This window comes from Miniopterus schreibersii (assembly GCF_964146895.1).
Source record: "Miniopterus schreibersii genome assembly, chromosome: 4".
NCBI lineage: Eukaryota > Metazoa > Chordata > Mammalia > Chiroptera > Miniopteridae > Miniopterus > Miniopterus schreibersii.
In genome coordinates this window covers 96887167-96900748 of record NC_138105.1, presented here as the reverse complement: position 1 = coordinate 96900748, position 13582 = coordinate 96887167, and the positions used below count along the sequence as shown (strand labels likewise).

At 54.7% G+C, this 13582-nt stretch overlaps 1 protein-coding gene across 1 annotated transcript in view; it reads right to left on the bottom strand.

Moving 5' to 3' along the window:
- Window positions 1–276: 276 nt before the first annotated feature.
- ERGIC1 (endoplasmic reticulum-golgi intermediate compartment 1) overlaps window positions 277–13582 on the bottom strand; it is an 83114-nt gene continuing 69808 nt past the window's right edge. Inside the window, exons 9-10 of the mRNA XM_081133934.1 lie at window positions 12455–12577; window positions 277–2059 (exon numbers count right to left, since the gene is read on the bottom strand). Coding sequence (XP_080990060.1) covers window positions 1952–2059; window positions 12455–12577 — 231 coding nt within the window. The 3' untranslated portion in view covers window positions 277–1951. The remainder of the gene's footprint in view (window positions 2060–12454; window positions 12578–13582) is intronic.

The window sequence follows — 13582 nt, the reverse complement described above, 5'->3', positions numbered from 1 at the left end:
TTTCATTTCTGCGACAGTCCTATGAGGTTGTTATGAGCCCATTTCCACCTGGGCAAACTGGGGCACTGACAGGTGCAGGAGGCTCCACAGCTAGAAAAGATCTGGGAACATCTGTAGGAATTCAATAAAGCGAGCACTGAGTCCGGAGGATGACTTTCTGATCCTCCTCACAGGTCTTTTTCACATCTCCCCATTTCTCTCTTAGAGAGTTAAGTTCCCTCTGGGATCGAGCCCCCGGGCTGCCCAGCCACAACCAAGTAGAAAAAAACACACAGCGACATTTCTGAAAATCAGCCCTTTAATCTATTTGAATCCAATGAGTAGGGAAAGAACTAAAACATTTTTTTCCCTTGAGATTTTGTTTGTAAGTAACGGGTTGGAGGTGTGTCTTCCGTAGGAAACTGACATCCCCTATGTCCTCAAGAATTTTTTGCAAATGCATAAAAGTGGAATTTCGAGGCCTGTGCATCCCACACATTTCCCCACCCTACCCCGCCCATCCTCTAAAGGGACTCCTTTCAGTAACTGGGGAACAGAACGTAAAAAAAAATCCATCTAAGTGGCCAAGATACCAGAAATAACCAAATGCAGTTACACGCACATCAGTCAACTCAAATGCAAGCGGAAAGCTGTTCTACTTGGAATCCAGAGCCAAAAATTACAAATGGCAGAGACTTGAGCTATCTATATCGATAAGCTAAAACTCCTTCCCCTGGGCACGCCCCTTAATTACAAAAGTATGCCAACAATCTTGATATAAATGGAAAACAGGCGGCGCTGTCTCCCTGGGACACCAGGGCATATCTGAAATTCCCTGGGTGGAAGCGGGCCTGGGCCACTGCCCCTCCCTTTCAGGACTAAAGGGAGAGAAGAGGGGTAGGGACCCACCTCAGGAGCAAGTGGGGGGACAATGGGGCCACCCCAGGGACCAGGAACGTGCTGGTGTGTGGCCAGCCCATGGGGGAGCTCAGTGGCAAGGCGCCAAGACGGGGCTGCAGAGAGGGCCATGCACTGTGCACCTCTCGGAGCCCCGAGGGTGGGCAGGTGGGTGGGTGTGCGGGGGGCAAGGGTGGGTCTGCTTTGCTTCCCCACCTAAGGCCTTGGGACTGCTGGCGGCGGCTGGGAGAGGCCGAGGCGTGACTATTCTAGGGTTGTAGAGAAAGATGCACCCTGTCTAGACATAAGCCCACAAACCCTGTCTGGTTCTCAGGATGACTTCCCAGTCACATCCAGCCCCTCCACCAAGAGATGCTGTTGTGACACGGCAGGGGGGCTGAGGCACATTGGTGGGGGCTTCAGGGGAACAATGTGAATTGAGGAGGGGGAATCCGCCACCCGCCCAGTGACAACTAGGCCATCTGCTTCTTTGGAGAAAAGACAAGACGTGGGGGGGGCCTCCAGGCCCGGGCTCTAGGTCAGGCAGGAGAGGGTGGAGCCGCAGCCAGGGTTCCACCTACAGCCCACGAGGCAGCCGCTGGTGGGGGGAGTACCATCCTTTGTTGAAGGCGCCAGGTGGGGGGTACCTTTGGGCAGCCTGGTCCAGAGCTGAGAATCCAGGTCTGCGGGTTGGCTGCCCAGGGGGGAAACCAAGTGATTAGTGCGTCCAAATGGTGGGGGCTGAGAGATTGTCAAAGCCTGGCTGGGAGCTGGTCGACATGGATTCTGGGCTGGTCCCGCGTGAGAGAAGGGACTCTAGCCCTCCCAGGAGTGGTCCCCAACATCCCCGAGCACCCTTCTCTGACTCTGGTCTTGGGGCTCCTCAGGAGAAGGGGCACCACAACTTCAGGCAGCGTAATTCGTCTGAAAGGAAACATGGGGAAAAGAGGTAGCTGCGAACCGGCGAGCCACCCCGCCTCCCCTCCCCCCACTTTGGGATGCAGCCAGATCCTGGGCCAGATTCAGGACAGGAGCCAGGGTGCTGGGTCCTTGGCCGAGGGGGGCGGGCAGGTCATCAATGCATCTTGCCCAGCTGGATCTTCTTCCAGGCTTCGGAGGCTGTGAAGATACACGAGTCCAGGATGCCGGCGACGGTGAAGGTCCCGCCAATGATGGCACAGATCTAAAAGCGGGGAGGTCAGAGGTCAGCGCTGGGGGGCGTGCCAAGCCAGCCTCCTTCCCAGTCACCGACGATGAGCTCAGCAAGCGTGGCCGCTCTGCCCATCACACGGGAATCAATGGGTCTGGAGCACATTCAGGACTCCAAAAAACCCGCTTGTTGGATAATGAATTTAATAAAGATAAAAGCAAACAGCAGCAGCTCCTTAAATTCCCATTTTAACCTTCAGAATGAAGAAGGGGATGATATGACCCACCTCACAGGCGAGGAAACCAAGGCTTAGGTAACTAAGTTTGCACCGTAAGCAACAGCACTGTGACTTGAACCCAGGTATGTCTGGACCCTGGGGCCTGTGGTCTAACTTCTCTAATTTATCAGATATTTACAATCCCATCTGCAGAGAAAGGAATGGAGGAGGTTCAGAAAAGTGGCACCACTGGCCCAAGGTCGCAGAGCCAGCCAGTGGCAATCCCGGGACTTGAATCTGTGCCTGACAGGTCTGGGAGCAGCGCAGCCTGTGGCAGATCTGGGTGGGCTGAAGAGGCGGCAGTGCCCCGGGTGGACTGGAGCAAGAAACATCTCTCAGAAGCTTCTCACTACCAGCGGGGCGGGCAGTCATCAAATAACCATTCCGATCGATAAACGCAAAGTGACAACCAGGCAAGTGCTCGAGGAGAGAAGGGCTGGTGCTGCTACCAGGAAGCTGCTATAAGGCGCGGTTGCTTAGGGCACTGTTTACTTTCGGGACCAGGCAGTTCCCTGCGGGGTCCTGTGCACTGCAGGACATCTGGCAGCATCCCGGGCCTCTACCCACGAGATGCTGGTAGTGTCCTCTCCCTGTTGTGACAACCAAAATGTCTCAAAACATTGTCAAATGTCCCCTGGAGGTCCAAATTGCTCAGGATTAAGAATTGCTGTCTTCGGGGGGTGATAATGAATGTCACTTGTATGTCTGTACTCTGTAGCTTCCCGCCACATAATAACCACAACGAAACACACGCTTACACGGCGCCTTCCCTGGGCCCCGCACGGTCTAGGGCGCTTCCTGCCTCCCACCGTGGAATCCCCAGGCATACCTCCTTCCCAGCCAAGGAAACTGAGGCACGGAGACACCGAATCTCTCGTCTAAAGCCACAGTAATTAGGGGCCGAACGGGGGTATAAAGCTTCGTGGAGTCTGCGCTCCAAACACCACACTACTGCTGCTCGGGCACGAAATGCTCACCCCGCGGACTCCTCGCTTGGCTATGAAGCTGTTGGACTCCACTTGAGACGTATCGGACTCACGCCATGTGTGACTCAAAACTTTCTGACCCGCCTATGAGTTGCCTTCTGGTGCCATAAGATAATCAAGTATGAACGATGAAGAAAAGAATTCATGGAAGGTTTGCAAGGGAACTTTAAATGTATTTTCCCCTTGGGCACATATTTGACGCCGTTCATAAGGACCAATACCACCCACCACCCCGTATACCTGGGAGGGAGGCTCCTCTTCACTCATGTACCCCTGTGGCCCAGAGAGGGAGATAACTGCTCAAGGTCACACAGCAAGTGTGTGGCAGGGCCAAGTCTGTCTGCCTCCAGAGCTCTCACTTGTTCCCCCAGGCTGGGCAGCCCCAGAGGGGCTGAGACTGCCTTGAAGGCACCACCGGGGGCTGGCCAGCTACGACACTCGACCACTGGAGGAATCTGGGAGAGGGCAGTGCCTTAATGGACCCTCCGGTGCCAAGTGGAGAAGGCCAGAAGGCACAGCGGAGGCGAGAGGGAAGTGCGAATCGAACCAGCATTTATTTTTAAAACGATATTTCTACGAGATGAGCTCAGCAGAGGCCTGTGAGGCCCAGGGCAGACAGAGCGGGTCTGTGAGGATGGGCTGTGAGTGGAGCAGCTGGCATTCCAGTAAGAACAGCGCCAGAAACCGGAGCAGCCCCCAGGGAGCGGAGAGGCTGGGGGCGCTGGGGGGATTACTGTGAAGTGTTTTCAGTGGGCAAGGCCTTTCCCTGCCAGCCTCAGAGCATGACGAAGGGGCACTTTTCGAGGAAGATGACGCCAGGGGAGCTGGGTTATTTCAGTAGAGTGGATCAGATGATGGGAGATTTTATACCACAAAATGCTTTTAGAGCTTGGATCGGAGGATAGGAAAATGTGACTTAAGTGCAATGGAGCAAATAATAAAAAAATAAAAAATAACCACACACACAAATCTATATTCATCCGCACACCCTGGAGCCCGAGGGCACCCATGATTCACATACGCCTGGCGCCCGGTCTGAGGCCCCTTTCACCGGGCTGGCCCCGAGCAGGAGACAACGCAAGTATTGAGGTGCACGAGAGAACACAGCTGTGGGGAAACTGAGGCCCTGGGAGCATGGAAGCTGCTAAGTAACTGCAGTGAGCCCTGTGTGGACCCACTGACACCACCCAGCTCAGCCGAATGTCCCCTGCTGGCCTATATCTGCTGAGGTGCTGGTCACTGGTCAACTGAGGATGGGAAAGTCTGCCACTGTTTTTTCTTTCAAAGCTGAAAGAAATCTAACAGCCGCCCGACGCTGCCAAGGCCCCTGCTGTCCTCGAGTTGTGGGCAGGGGTCCTGGGGGGCTCTCAGGCCATGGCAGCCCTGGGTGTGGACATCTGGGTGGTCACAGGAGCCCCCAGCACCAGGTTACCATGTCTGGACTCATCCAAGGAGGTGGTCGGTCACGGTCAGCTGTCGTCCTGAGGTCACGGGGAAGTAAATGTGGCTTCGAGGCTGCACCGGATGGTCTGTTTGGCCTTGGACTCAGGCCCTGCACTGGCAATGGCAAGACAACAGGCTTCCTCTGTGGCTCCTTTGCTGATGGGGCGGGGGGGGGGGGTAGCCGTGGGAATGGGGGTGAACGACCAACCACAGATGTTAGGAGGCCTAAGCGGATCTCAAGAAAAGACTGAAGGAAGGGTGGCACTAGGGAGCAGGGTGACGCAGCGTCTCCCTGGCCTGTGGGGATGGGCCCAGGATGAATTCAAATGAAAATAAAGCCAATCACCACCGAGACACTTCGCTCCCACAGCCCACGGCTCCGCACGAGGAAGGGAACCAGACCGCAGTGGGCGCAGGGGCTGGGAGGTGTGGCCCTCCTTGCTGGATGGGGCGAAGGTGGGCCGAGCACTGGGAAGTCCACCGGGGCCTTCCCTTCTGTGACAGCAGAGATACCGCCAGCTTTCGGAAGCGGAGGGGCGGCTGTCACTTACTCTGGCCGTGAGAGAGCCTTTCTGGGCCTCAGTCTTTTCATCTACAAAATGGAAAGACCATTCCTACCTTGCCAATTGTTGCACTGCAGGAAACGCCTCTGGAGCTCCTAGCGCTTAGTAGGTGCTCAGTAAATGAGCCCCAAACTCATCCTCAGCTGACCGACAGGCTCCAACCTTGTTGCTAGATTGGAGATTCTCTAAACCTCTCTGAGACCCGCGCTAAGAAGAATGGATAAAATGTCACTTCTTCCCCTGATTAGGCCTTTGGGCCTCAATTTCCATTTTCTACTTGACTCTTTAAAAAGGAAACAAATCAATTTATGGGAAGGTAGGACAGCACAGGCAGATAGGCAGATTCTTTGCAGTCGCCTGGGTTCCAGGCACTCCGAGGATCCCATTCTACAGATGGAGGAGCTGAGGTGGAGGCACAGTGTCTCCTCAGGTAAATGCCAAGACGTGTTTGTGCTGAACAACATTCAATAGGGGCAAAGCACCTGGGCCTCGGGTAGCTTCCATTCTTTGGCCCACCTCAACCCTGTTGCTTAAACTCTCATTTACCTAAAGCCCAAGGGACAGAAGACAGAAGTGCCTGGCACGTAGCAGGCACATAGTACACGTTTATCGAGTAGGTAAGAGTGACTGAGTGTGAGAGTAAACAGACGAACAAACGAAAAAAAGAATGAATGAACGAATGAATGACTTGCTCAGAAACGGAGCAGGGTTCCCAGAGGGCGAAGGCGATTCTCCCACAGGGTGTCAGCCAGGAGCAGGGGGTGTGGAGGGGACTCAGGATGCTTGCTGCCCCTCTGACTGCGTGAGCTCGCATCACCTAGCTCCCCATGCCTCAGTTTCCCTACTTTTACAAATGGGGAGGCTAATCCTCACTGGTCATGACTACTGTGGGATGAAATGAGTGTCCACACCACCCCTGAATATCTGTTCCCTTGGTCCCTCATCACTGCCATGCTTTGTACCTCCCAACCAGGCCCTAAGACAGTGGGACACCGGTGTATGGGGGGGAGCAGGGCCACTGAGCCAGGGAGGGTCACCACAGCCAGCACATGCAACCCCCTCTGGTTTGCAGCCCCAGCCCCAGACATGAAAATAATGACAATTTGACAGCCGGGCCCCAGTGAGTCTGAGGTGGCCTTTGCTCCACTTGTGCCACGGCAGAAGCCATCAATAGTGCCCCTTTGTTCCCGCAGGGCCTCCTCCCCGCGCTGCCAGCTTCCCGACCTCCCGTGGCTAGAATGAAGTCAGCTGTCTGCCTTGAAAAGAAGGGGTATGTGTGTGTGTGTTTCCCTTTCGTTTTAATTTCAGCTCTTAATTCCTTATAGCATGGAAAGGACACGTTCCAACCGTGCTGGCTGGAGCTGAATCCTTCCATTGTCCCAGGAGCACCAACCTTTCCCCATCCATGGGCACCCCCTCATTTACTTCTCCATAGTGTGCAATGAACTTGCAGTGAACAAGTGTGACAGACACGCCACCAAGGGGTGGGGGAGATGGTGGGCTCCGGAGGACACGTTTCTAGGGGCGGATCCCGGCTCTGTGACTCAGGCCAGGAAAACCAGTTTACTTCTCTGAGCCTCAGCTTCTCTCATCTGTAAAATGGGGCCCACCGTGAGGACCGAGCCGACCTCTGTCCAGCTGCCCACTGCACTAAGTGCCTGGGAGCCGTTCATTCCCTTTCCCGGTCCAGTCAGCATCGCGTGGAAGCTTGTGGAAAAGAACATGAGGAAATAAATAATGAACGGCAGGGCCATCAGACTGGCAGCGGCAGACAGGCTGGAGCCGAGGATGAGAACAGGCCATGGCTGGGAGGAGGCGGTGGGGGCTGTCTCCAAGGGAAGCAGATGACTGGAACCTGGGGAGATGGGGGTGGACCAGGGCGGTGGCCCCCACCCAGAGGTGTCACACCTGCCAGACCACCCATGCCCACCCTCTGGTGCAGGATCCTGGGGGGCAGGAGTCCTCTCCCTGCCAGTTTTTCAATGGCTACAGCTGCTAAATACCAGCCTCCCTCTCAGAAAAAACCCACCTGGGTTGAGCACCTACTATGTGCCAGGCCTGAGAAGGCACTTTCCTCTGCCTTCTCATTCAGTCCTTGCAAGTGCTGGGGGAAATGGGTGACCCCCATTCCACGGATGAGGGAAACAGAGGCTTAGAGAGGGACTGGCTTGTCTAAGGTCACACAGCCACCACGTAGGGTGACAAGACTCCAGGTCTACAAGGCTGGCTGCAAAGGGCCTGCTTCTCCCAGTGAGACCCCCCTGCTTCACCCCGCCCTGAAGCTCCCCTCGGCTCCCACCTTCATGCATAGACGGCTTCTTTATCTTGTGTTTTCTCAATTCTGTTATCAAATGTCCTGAAGTAAGGGGCCCCCCTCAGCCACCTCTGTGAAGCAAGAAGCTGTGAGGCCGTGAAAGAAAGTACAGTGTGCAAAAAGGAGCCCGCTCCATTCTAACATTCCTGCTATGTCCCAGACACTGCCTTAGCAAAGCTCCCGATCCAACCGAGGCATCTGTCAGACCCAGTGGGAGCAACTGTCCCCGTGCGCATCCCTCTGGGGACCTAGCTCCGCTCAGACCTGAACTGAAGTTTTTTGCACATTTCCAGACCAACTGAGTAACTGAGCTGCTAATTTGGGTTTGTTCTGTCTTGGGGGTGGACCAAGGTGGACACCCTTCTGTATGTTCATTGTTTGACACCTACTTATCCCCCACCTGCACTGTCACAGATCTCGACACCAGAGGTGACGAGTCCCGGCCACGTCCTCCTGGAGCTCACAGTCCCGGGAAGAGAGATACACACGGAGGGAATCAAGGCCCTAAAAAGGCAGCTGAGCCAGTCCAGCTAGAACCCTGGTCTTTTACCCACTCACAGTCTCAGCAGGTAAAACCTTCTCCGGTTTGTCTCCTCTCAACCCTTTTACCAGCTCCCTCACCACAGGCACCTGCTGCCTCTGTCTATGGCAGATTCCTGCCGGTGCCCACGCAGATGTGCGAAAGGTAATCAGGTAAGGGCAAGAAGACTTGCAAACCACAACTTTGGACAGTTTGCTTGTTTTAGGGTTTGCATGTGCGTGACTGTGATTTTGTCACGTGTGCTCACAATATCACCTTGCTTCCTGCTATATTTTCCCCCGATTCCCAGGACGGAAGTCGCTGTATCAAAGGATCCTGGTGGCCTACCAAGGGCTCCATGGCTTCTGGGGGCACTGTCACTGGAACATCCTTAAGAGCTATTGTTTTGAAAGTGAGAGGTGGGCTTTGGGGTCCATTGTAGCCTTGTCTTTTACTGGCTGTGTGATCTTGGATGGGTTTCTTTATCTCTCTGGGCTTCACTGAACTTATATATAAAACAGGAATGACATCATCTGCCTTGGAGGGTCCCTGGGAGGGTTAAAGGAGATAACTATAAAATTAGCTGGCACATAGTAGGTGTGTAACAAACATAGCTATATGATCGCATCTTCATGAGGCTGTCCCTTGTATTCTTCTAGGCACCTTTGTGCTAGCCAGGCCCTGTGCTGGATGCCGGAGACACAGAGGTGACTCAGGCCTGGAAACTATGAGGCACATTCTCAAGTTTGGGGGATTATTTCACTGGCAAGAAGCACCTTGAGGGCAGGGATCATGTCTAATTCAGCTACCCCTGCTGCCCCTCGCTCGGGAGCCTGTCAGTACCAGCCGGTACTTTTTGGTGGGCAAACAGTCACAGCTATACTGGCCCAATCTGGTGCTTGGTGACTTCTGGCTGTTCCCCCCAAATAGAACAAAACGCACAAGGAAAGCGATGCGACACCTGAAGCCATCCAATCTGTCACCGCGGCCCACTTGAAGGCAATCTCAAAAGGGGCTTCAGCAAGTGGCAGAGAACAAATGTGCGTGTGTGGGAGGGGGTACTCTGAAGGGGGTCATTGCATGTTGTTAAATGCCATCTGTTTATTCCCGTAGTGGTGGAATTTTCTGGAATAGCACAAAGCGGAGGAGGTGCCCTGGGTAGCCAGAGAGAGGAGTGCTGGGCAGCCTGGTGGACTTCCAGGACGAAGAACCTTCCTCGGTCCAGGCTCAGAATGAACCAGTCCTTTCCACCATGAGGCCCTGGAGGAGCAACCCCAAATAAGCCAGGTCCTGGATACTGAGAATTGCGCTGGGGAGGCCCCATCGCCTGTCCCCTCCATACCCCCGGCCACGCCTCACCGGCTGGACCCACCCCTCATTCCAGCCCACCCACAGCTGCCTCCGCAGCCGCCACATGACGACATCCTGGCCTAAGCCCCCTCTTCAGCAGCCTCTCTGAGGAGCTATTTGCAGAGGCCCCCAGTTGGAGTCCGGGGCTTTGCACACAAGTGTTCGATTTTAAAAAGGGAGAAAGAGAAGTCGCACCAGGTGCCTGCTCTGCCACACCGGCCCCGCCCTGCCCTGCGAGCCTGCTGGGGGTCTTTGTGCTGTGTGTCTGCATGCAAACGTCATCGTCGCATCTGCTGTCCCTTGACAAGGGCAATTGAAGCTGCACAATGACGCCATCTGCCAGGGACAGCCAGCTGGCTCAAGGCTGACCCTAGTCGCCGTGGCAACAAAGATGGTGTCACGGGGCCTTCAGAAAATCCAACCAGGCTGATGATGTCAGGAGGTTCCCTGCAGCCCAGCTCACACTTGGGTGGAGGAGGGGCTGGTGGCCAGAGTCGTGGAGGTGCTCGGCCTCTGGGCGACGGAGGACAGGCTCCTCCTTGGGCCTCCTTGGGATGCCCAGCTCTCGGAAGTCCCTCCCCATCGAAGGAGGCTACCTGGCCTTCAAAGGACGCGCTACACCAGGCACCTCTGCTTAGACCCTTTCTCCTTCACTCAGTCTAAAAATGTCTCCTCACCTTCCAGACCCCTCAGGGTTTCCTTCTCAGAACTTTCCAGGCAGAGGGGACTGACTGTGCCCGCCTCTCTGTCCCCAACTGCCTGTTGCCCAGCTCCATTGGCACCCCCGTGGGAGGGGACTGCAGCTCTGTGTGCTCACCCGTCTCTTCCAGCAGCCGGGGAGCAGCCCAAGGGCCCAGATTATATCTAATTCATTTATCCTGTTTCCCAGAGGGGGCCAAGCATGTGGAAAACTCTGGCAAATGTTAAATGAATAAATGAAGTTGCTTCATTTCTCAGCCACATGCCTAGGGTTTCAACCCTCAGAGCCTCAGCTGTCTGGCATTGCGGGAGCAAAGAGGAAGGAGACATGAGGACCCTTCTCAACCCTGCAGCGAGCTGTGCGCAGAGGGGTCTCTGCCACTGTCAAGGCCACAGACCACACCTGCAGAGAAGCACCTATTGTACTTTAGTTTCTGTCTTATTCTGGGTATGTGGCAGGAGCACTGGACTAAGAGTCAGCGCCAAGACCCACTGGAGGGGCCATCCCATGAGGCCTCGGGTAAAATCAGTTGCTCACACATCCTGACTTTTGGGTCGAATGGTCTGTGCATGTCCCTCCACAGTGGCTGGCCCACTTCACCTGTGCACCTGTTCCCCCGCCCCCTGCACACCCTCCCATGTTTACAGTGAGTGACACGTCTCTCGTATCCACCAGTCGGATGGCACCGAACTGCACTTGCTGTTTGGAGTCTCGCTCCTCCCATTGCTAGTGCACCTGGGCCTCTTTGCCAGCGTGGTCTCTGCACTGAACGGCCGGTCCTCGCCCATTTTTCTTCTTGATGATTTAATCTTTTGTTACTGATTTGTAGGGATTCTTTATATGTAAACTCTTAAGCATATTCCTTCCTTGTGGGTGTGGTAAATACCTTTTCCCTGTCTGTGTCTGGTGGTTTAGCTACGTCCGGTGTCCTTTGCTGAACAGACGTTCAAGTCTTTCATGGAGTCAGAGGACAGAAAAGGCTGTTCTGAGACTCAAGTACACACAGCCTTTTGACAGCCTTTGTATCCACATGAGCAGCAAAGAGCTTCCCTTTCTGGCCCTGGCGGGTAGGGAGAGGTCGGGCTGCTAATCCTATTTTGTGGATTAGGAGATGAAGGCCTTTTTGCCCCAAGGGCCTGCCCCTCCCTGTCCCGGTGACTGGCCCAGATTTTCCTCTTACAGTCTTTGCCCTTGTGGTCGGAGTGGCGCTGGCCCACTGGAGCATTCCGTTCATTCTCCAGGCCACAAGGTAGCAAGGGACCTGAGCCGGGCCAATGTCAGCACAATCCTATCCAGGACTCGAGTAGAATTACTGAGAAAGAGGCATTTCCTACTGGTAAATTCTATTTGAAATGAAGCCGGTGCAGAGGAACTCAGGTTGAAGAAAGGCCTATTATAGACAATATTTATGCCTGGATCCAGCCAGGCCTGAGGCCTACCTGCCCCTTGAACCAGCCTGATGTGGGGGTCTGTCTCTTCTGTAACAGAGTCCTGACTAATACAAATCTAGTCAGAACCAGAAATGAAAGTGCCAGCACTGGACCCCTGACCCTGAATCATTTTAAGTGTGAAGAGGTACAGAAGCATAAGGGCCTTCTGGCCTCAGTTCCCCAATCTGTGAGATGCAGATAATCACCCATCTCTTCACCTCAGCTGACTCTGGTACCAAACACCCCGAGGCCTCCTGGCTAAAGCAGGGCACTGTGACTCTGCTGTTATGCCCCCAAGGACATCCTGAATGAGAGGCCAGGAAACAGTATACTCCATAGAAATAATGAGTCTCAAAGAAAATGACATCAGCTTGCAGCTGCCCCGAAAAAACTGGACTGGATGGAGACAATGGCAAAGAAGAAAAAATAGCGAACAGGCGGGAAGGAAAGAAAGAAAAAGCCTGATAATATCAGCAGCTATGGTTGGAGAACAGACGCGGGGAAAAATGAGTTAAATCTTCACTCTAAAATTGACACAGAAAAGGAAGAATAAGCCCGGCTAGGAATAATTTTCATAAAAGTGAAAAGCTGGAGAAAACCATGAAGATCTAACTGAGCCATACAAAGGCCCGCTTAAGAAGTTTAGTGGCATTCCCGGCTGGAAAACATTTCCTCGATGAAATGCCACCGACATCGACTTGCTTCTCATGACATTTCTGAGCATCCTGGGGACCAAAGCCTCCAGGCGCAGCCTGAGCCCCCAGCCCCCAGGGCCCATCCCGTTTCTTCGAGCACCGGGGGGGGGGGGGCCGCCCAGGAGTCCCCGGCAGGCCCTGCGCACTCACCGTGGTGATGAACCTGTACAGCGGCTGCCGTCTCTCCGTGTACTTGACCGTGATGGGGCTGAGGTCGTATCGGAACCAGATGGCAGGGATGATGCGGCCTGTGTGGCTGTAGGCGACGTACTCCTGGGGCGGAGGAAGAGACAAGGGCAGGGGGGATATGAGATTCAGGCACACAGGCCGCATGTCACTGTGGGTGGGGGTCGCTTTCCTCCCTCTCTCCCCCGGGGAGCCAGACCCCACAGGCCCCTCCTCTCACCCGCCTTCCCCAGAGGCTTTGCCATCAGCACCTGGACGGGCAACGATGCTGGGGGCATTTTAACCCTTTCGGCTGCCTGGAAACTGACCATATTTTGACTGCAGAAGCAGCACCAGAATCAAAATATGAATCTGAGAGCAGAGACCGAAAAAGACAAGTGTGATTTGGGCTCAGTCTGAATAAAGGCCCCTCCCCCTGCAACTCCTGAGTCATGCGAGATCCATTCATTTATTCAGCGAGTTTCCTGAGAGCCTCTCCGGTACCCTGCTGCCCTGCTGGCTGCTGGAGACCCCAAGGGAGTGAGCACAGCCCACCCCCAGAGGGGGTCACAGTCTGGGGAAGGCAGATCTAACAATATGTGTAACACTGTGATACAGCATATGTTGTGACAAAGGGACGTGGAGTGCTGTGGGAGCCACCGACAAATGACCAAGTCTCCCCAGGGGTATCCGGAAGGCTTGGCGAGGAGGGGACATTCTATGCCACACATGACATCCTGAGGAGTGTGTGCATGTGTGTGTGAGAGAGACAGAGAGATGCACCTGAGGCCATGTGGGGAGTGACCTTCTTTAAAGGATCACAGGCACTGGAAAACCAGAGGGCTTAGCCCCACAACAAGCCTTCCTGAGAAGGCACAGGCCGGGACCAAAAGGATGCTAAGGGGCTGCAAGAACCGCGTGTCCTCTCCGGTCTGGGTGCTTCAGGATGCTGAAAACCTCTGGGTTTCCCTCATTCATCTACAACTGGAGCCCCCCAGGGCACCCCAAGCTGAGCTCCCCAGGGCACCCCAACCCCAAATGCTGGGCCTGACCCAGGCTTCTCCCAGGGGTAAGCCCGATACCTGCCCTCTCTGTTCAGCGTCCCCGATGGGC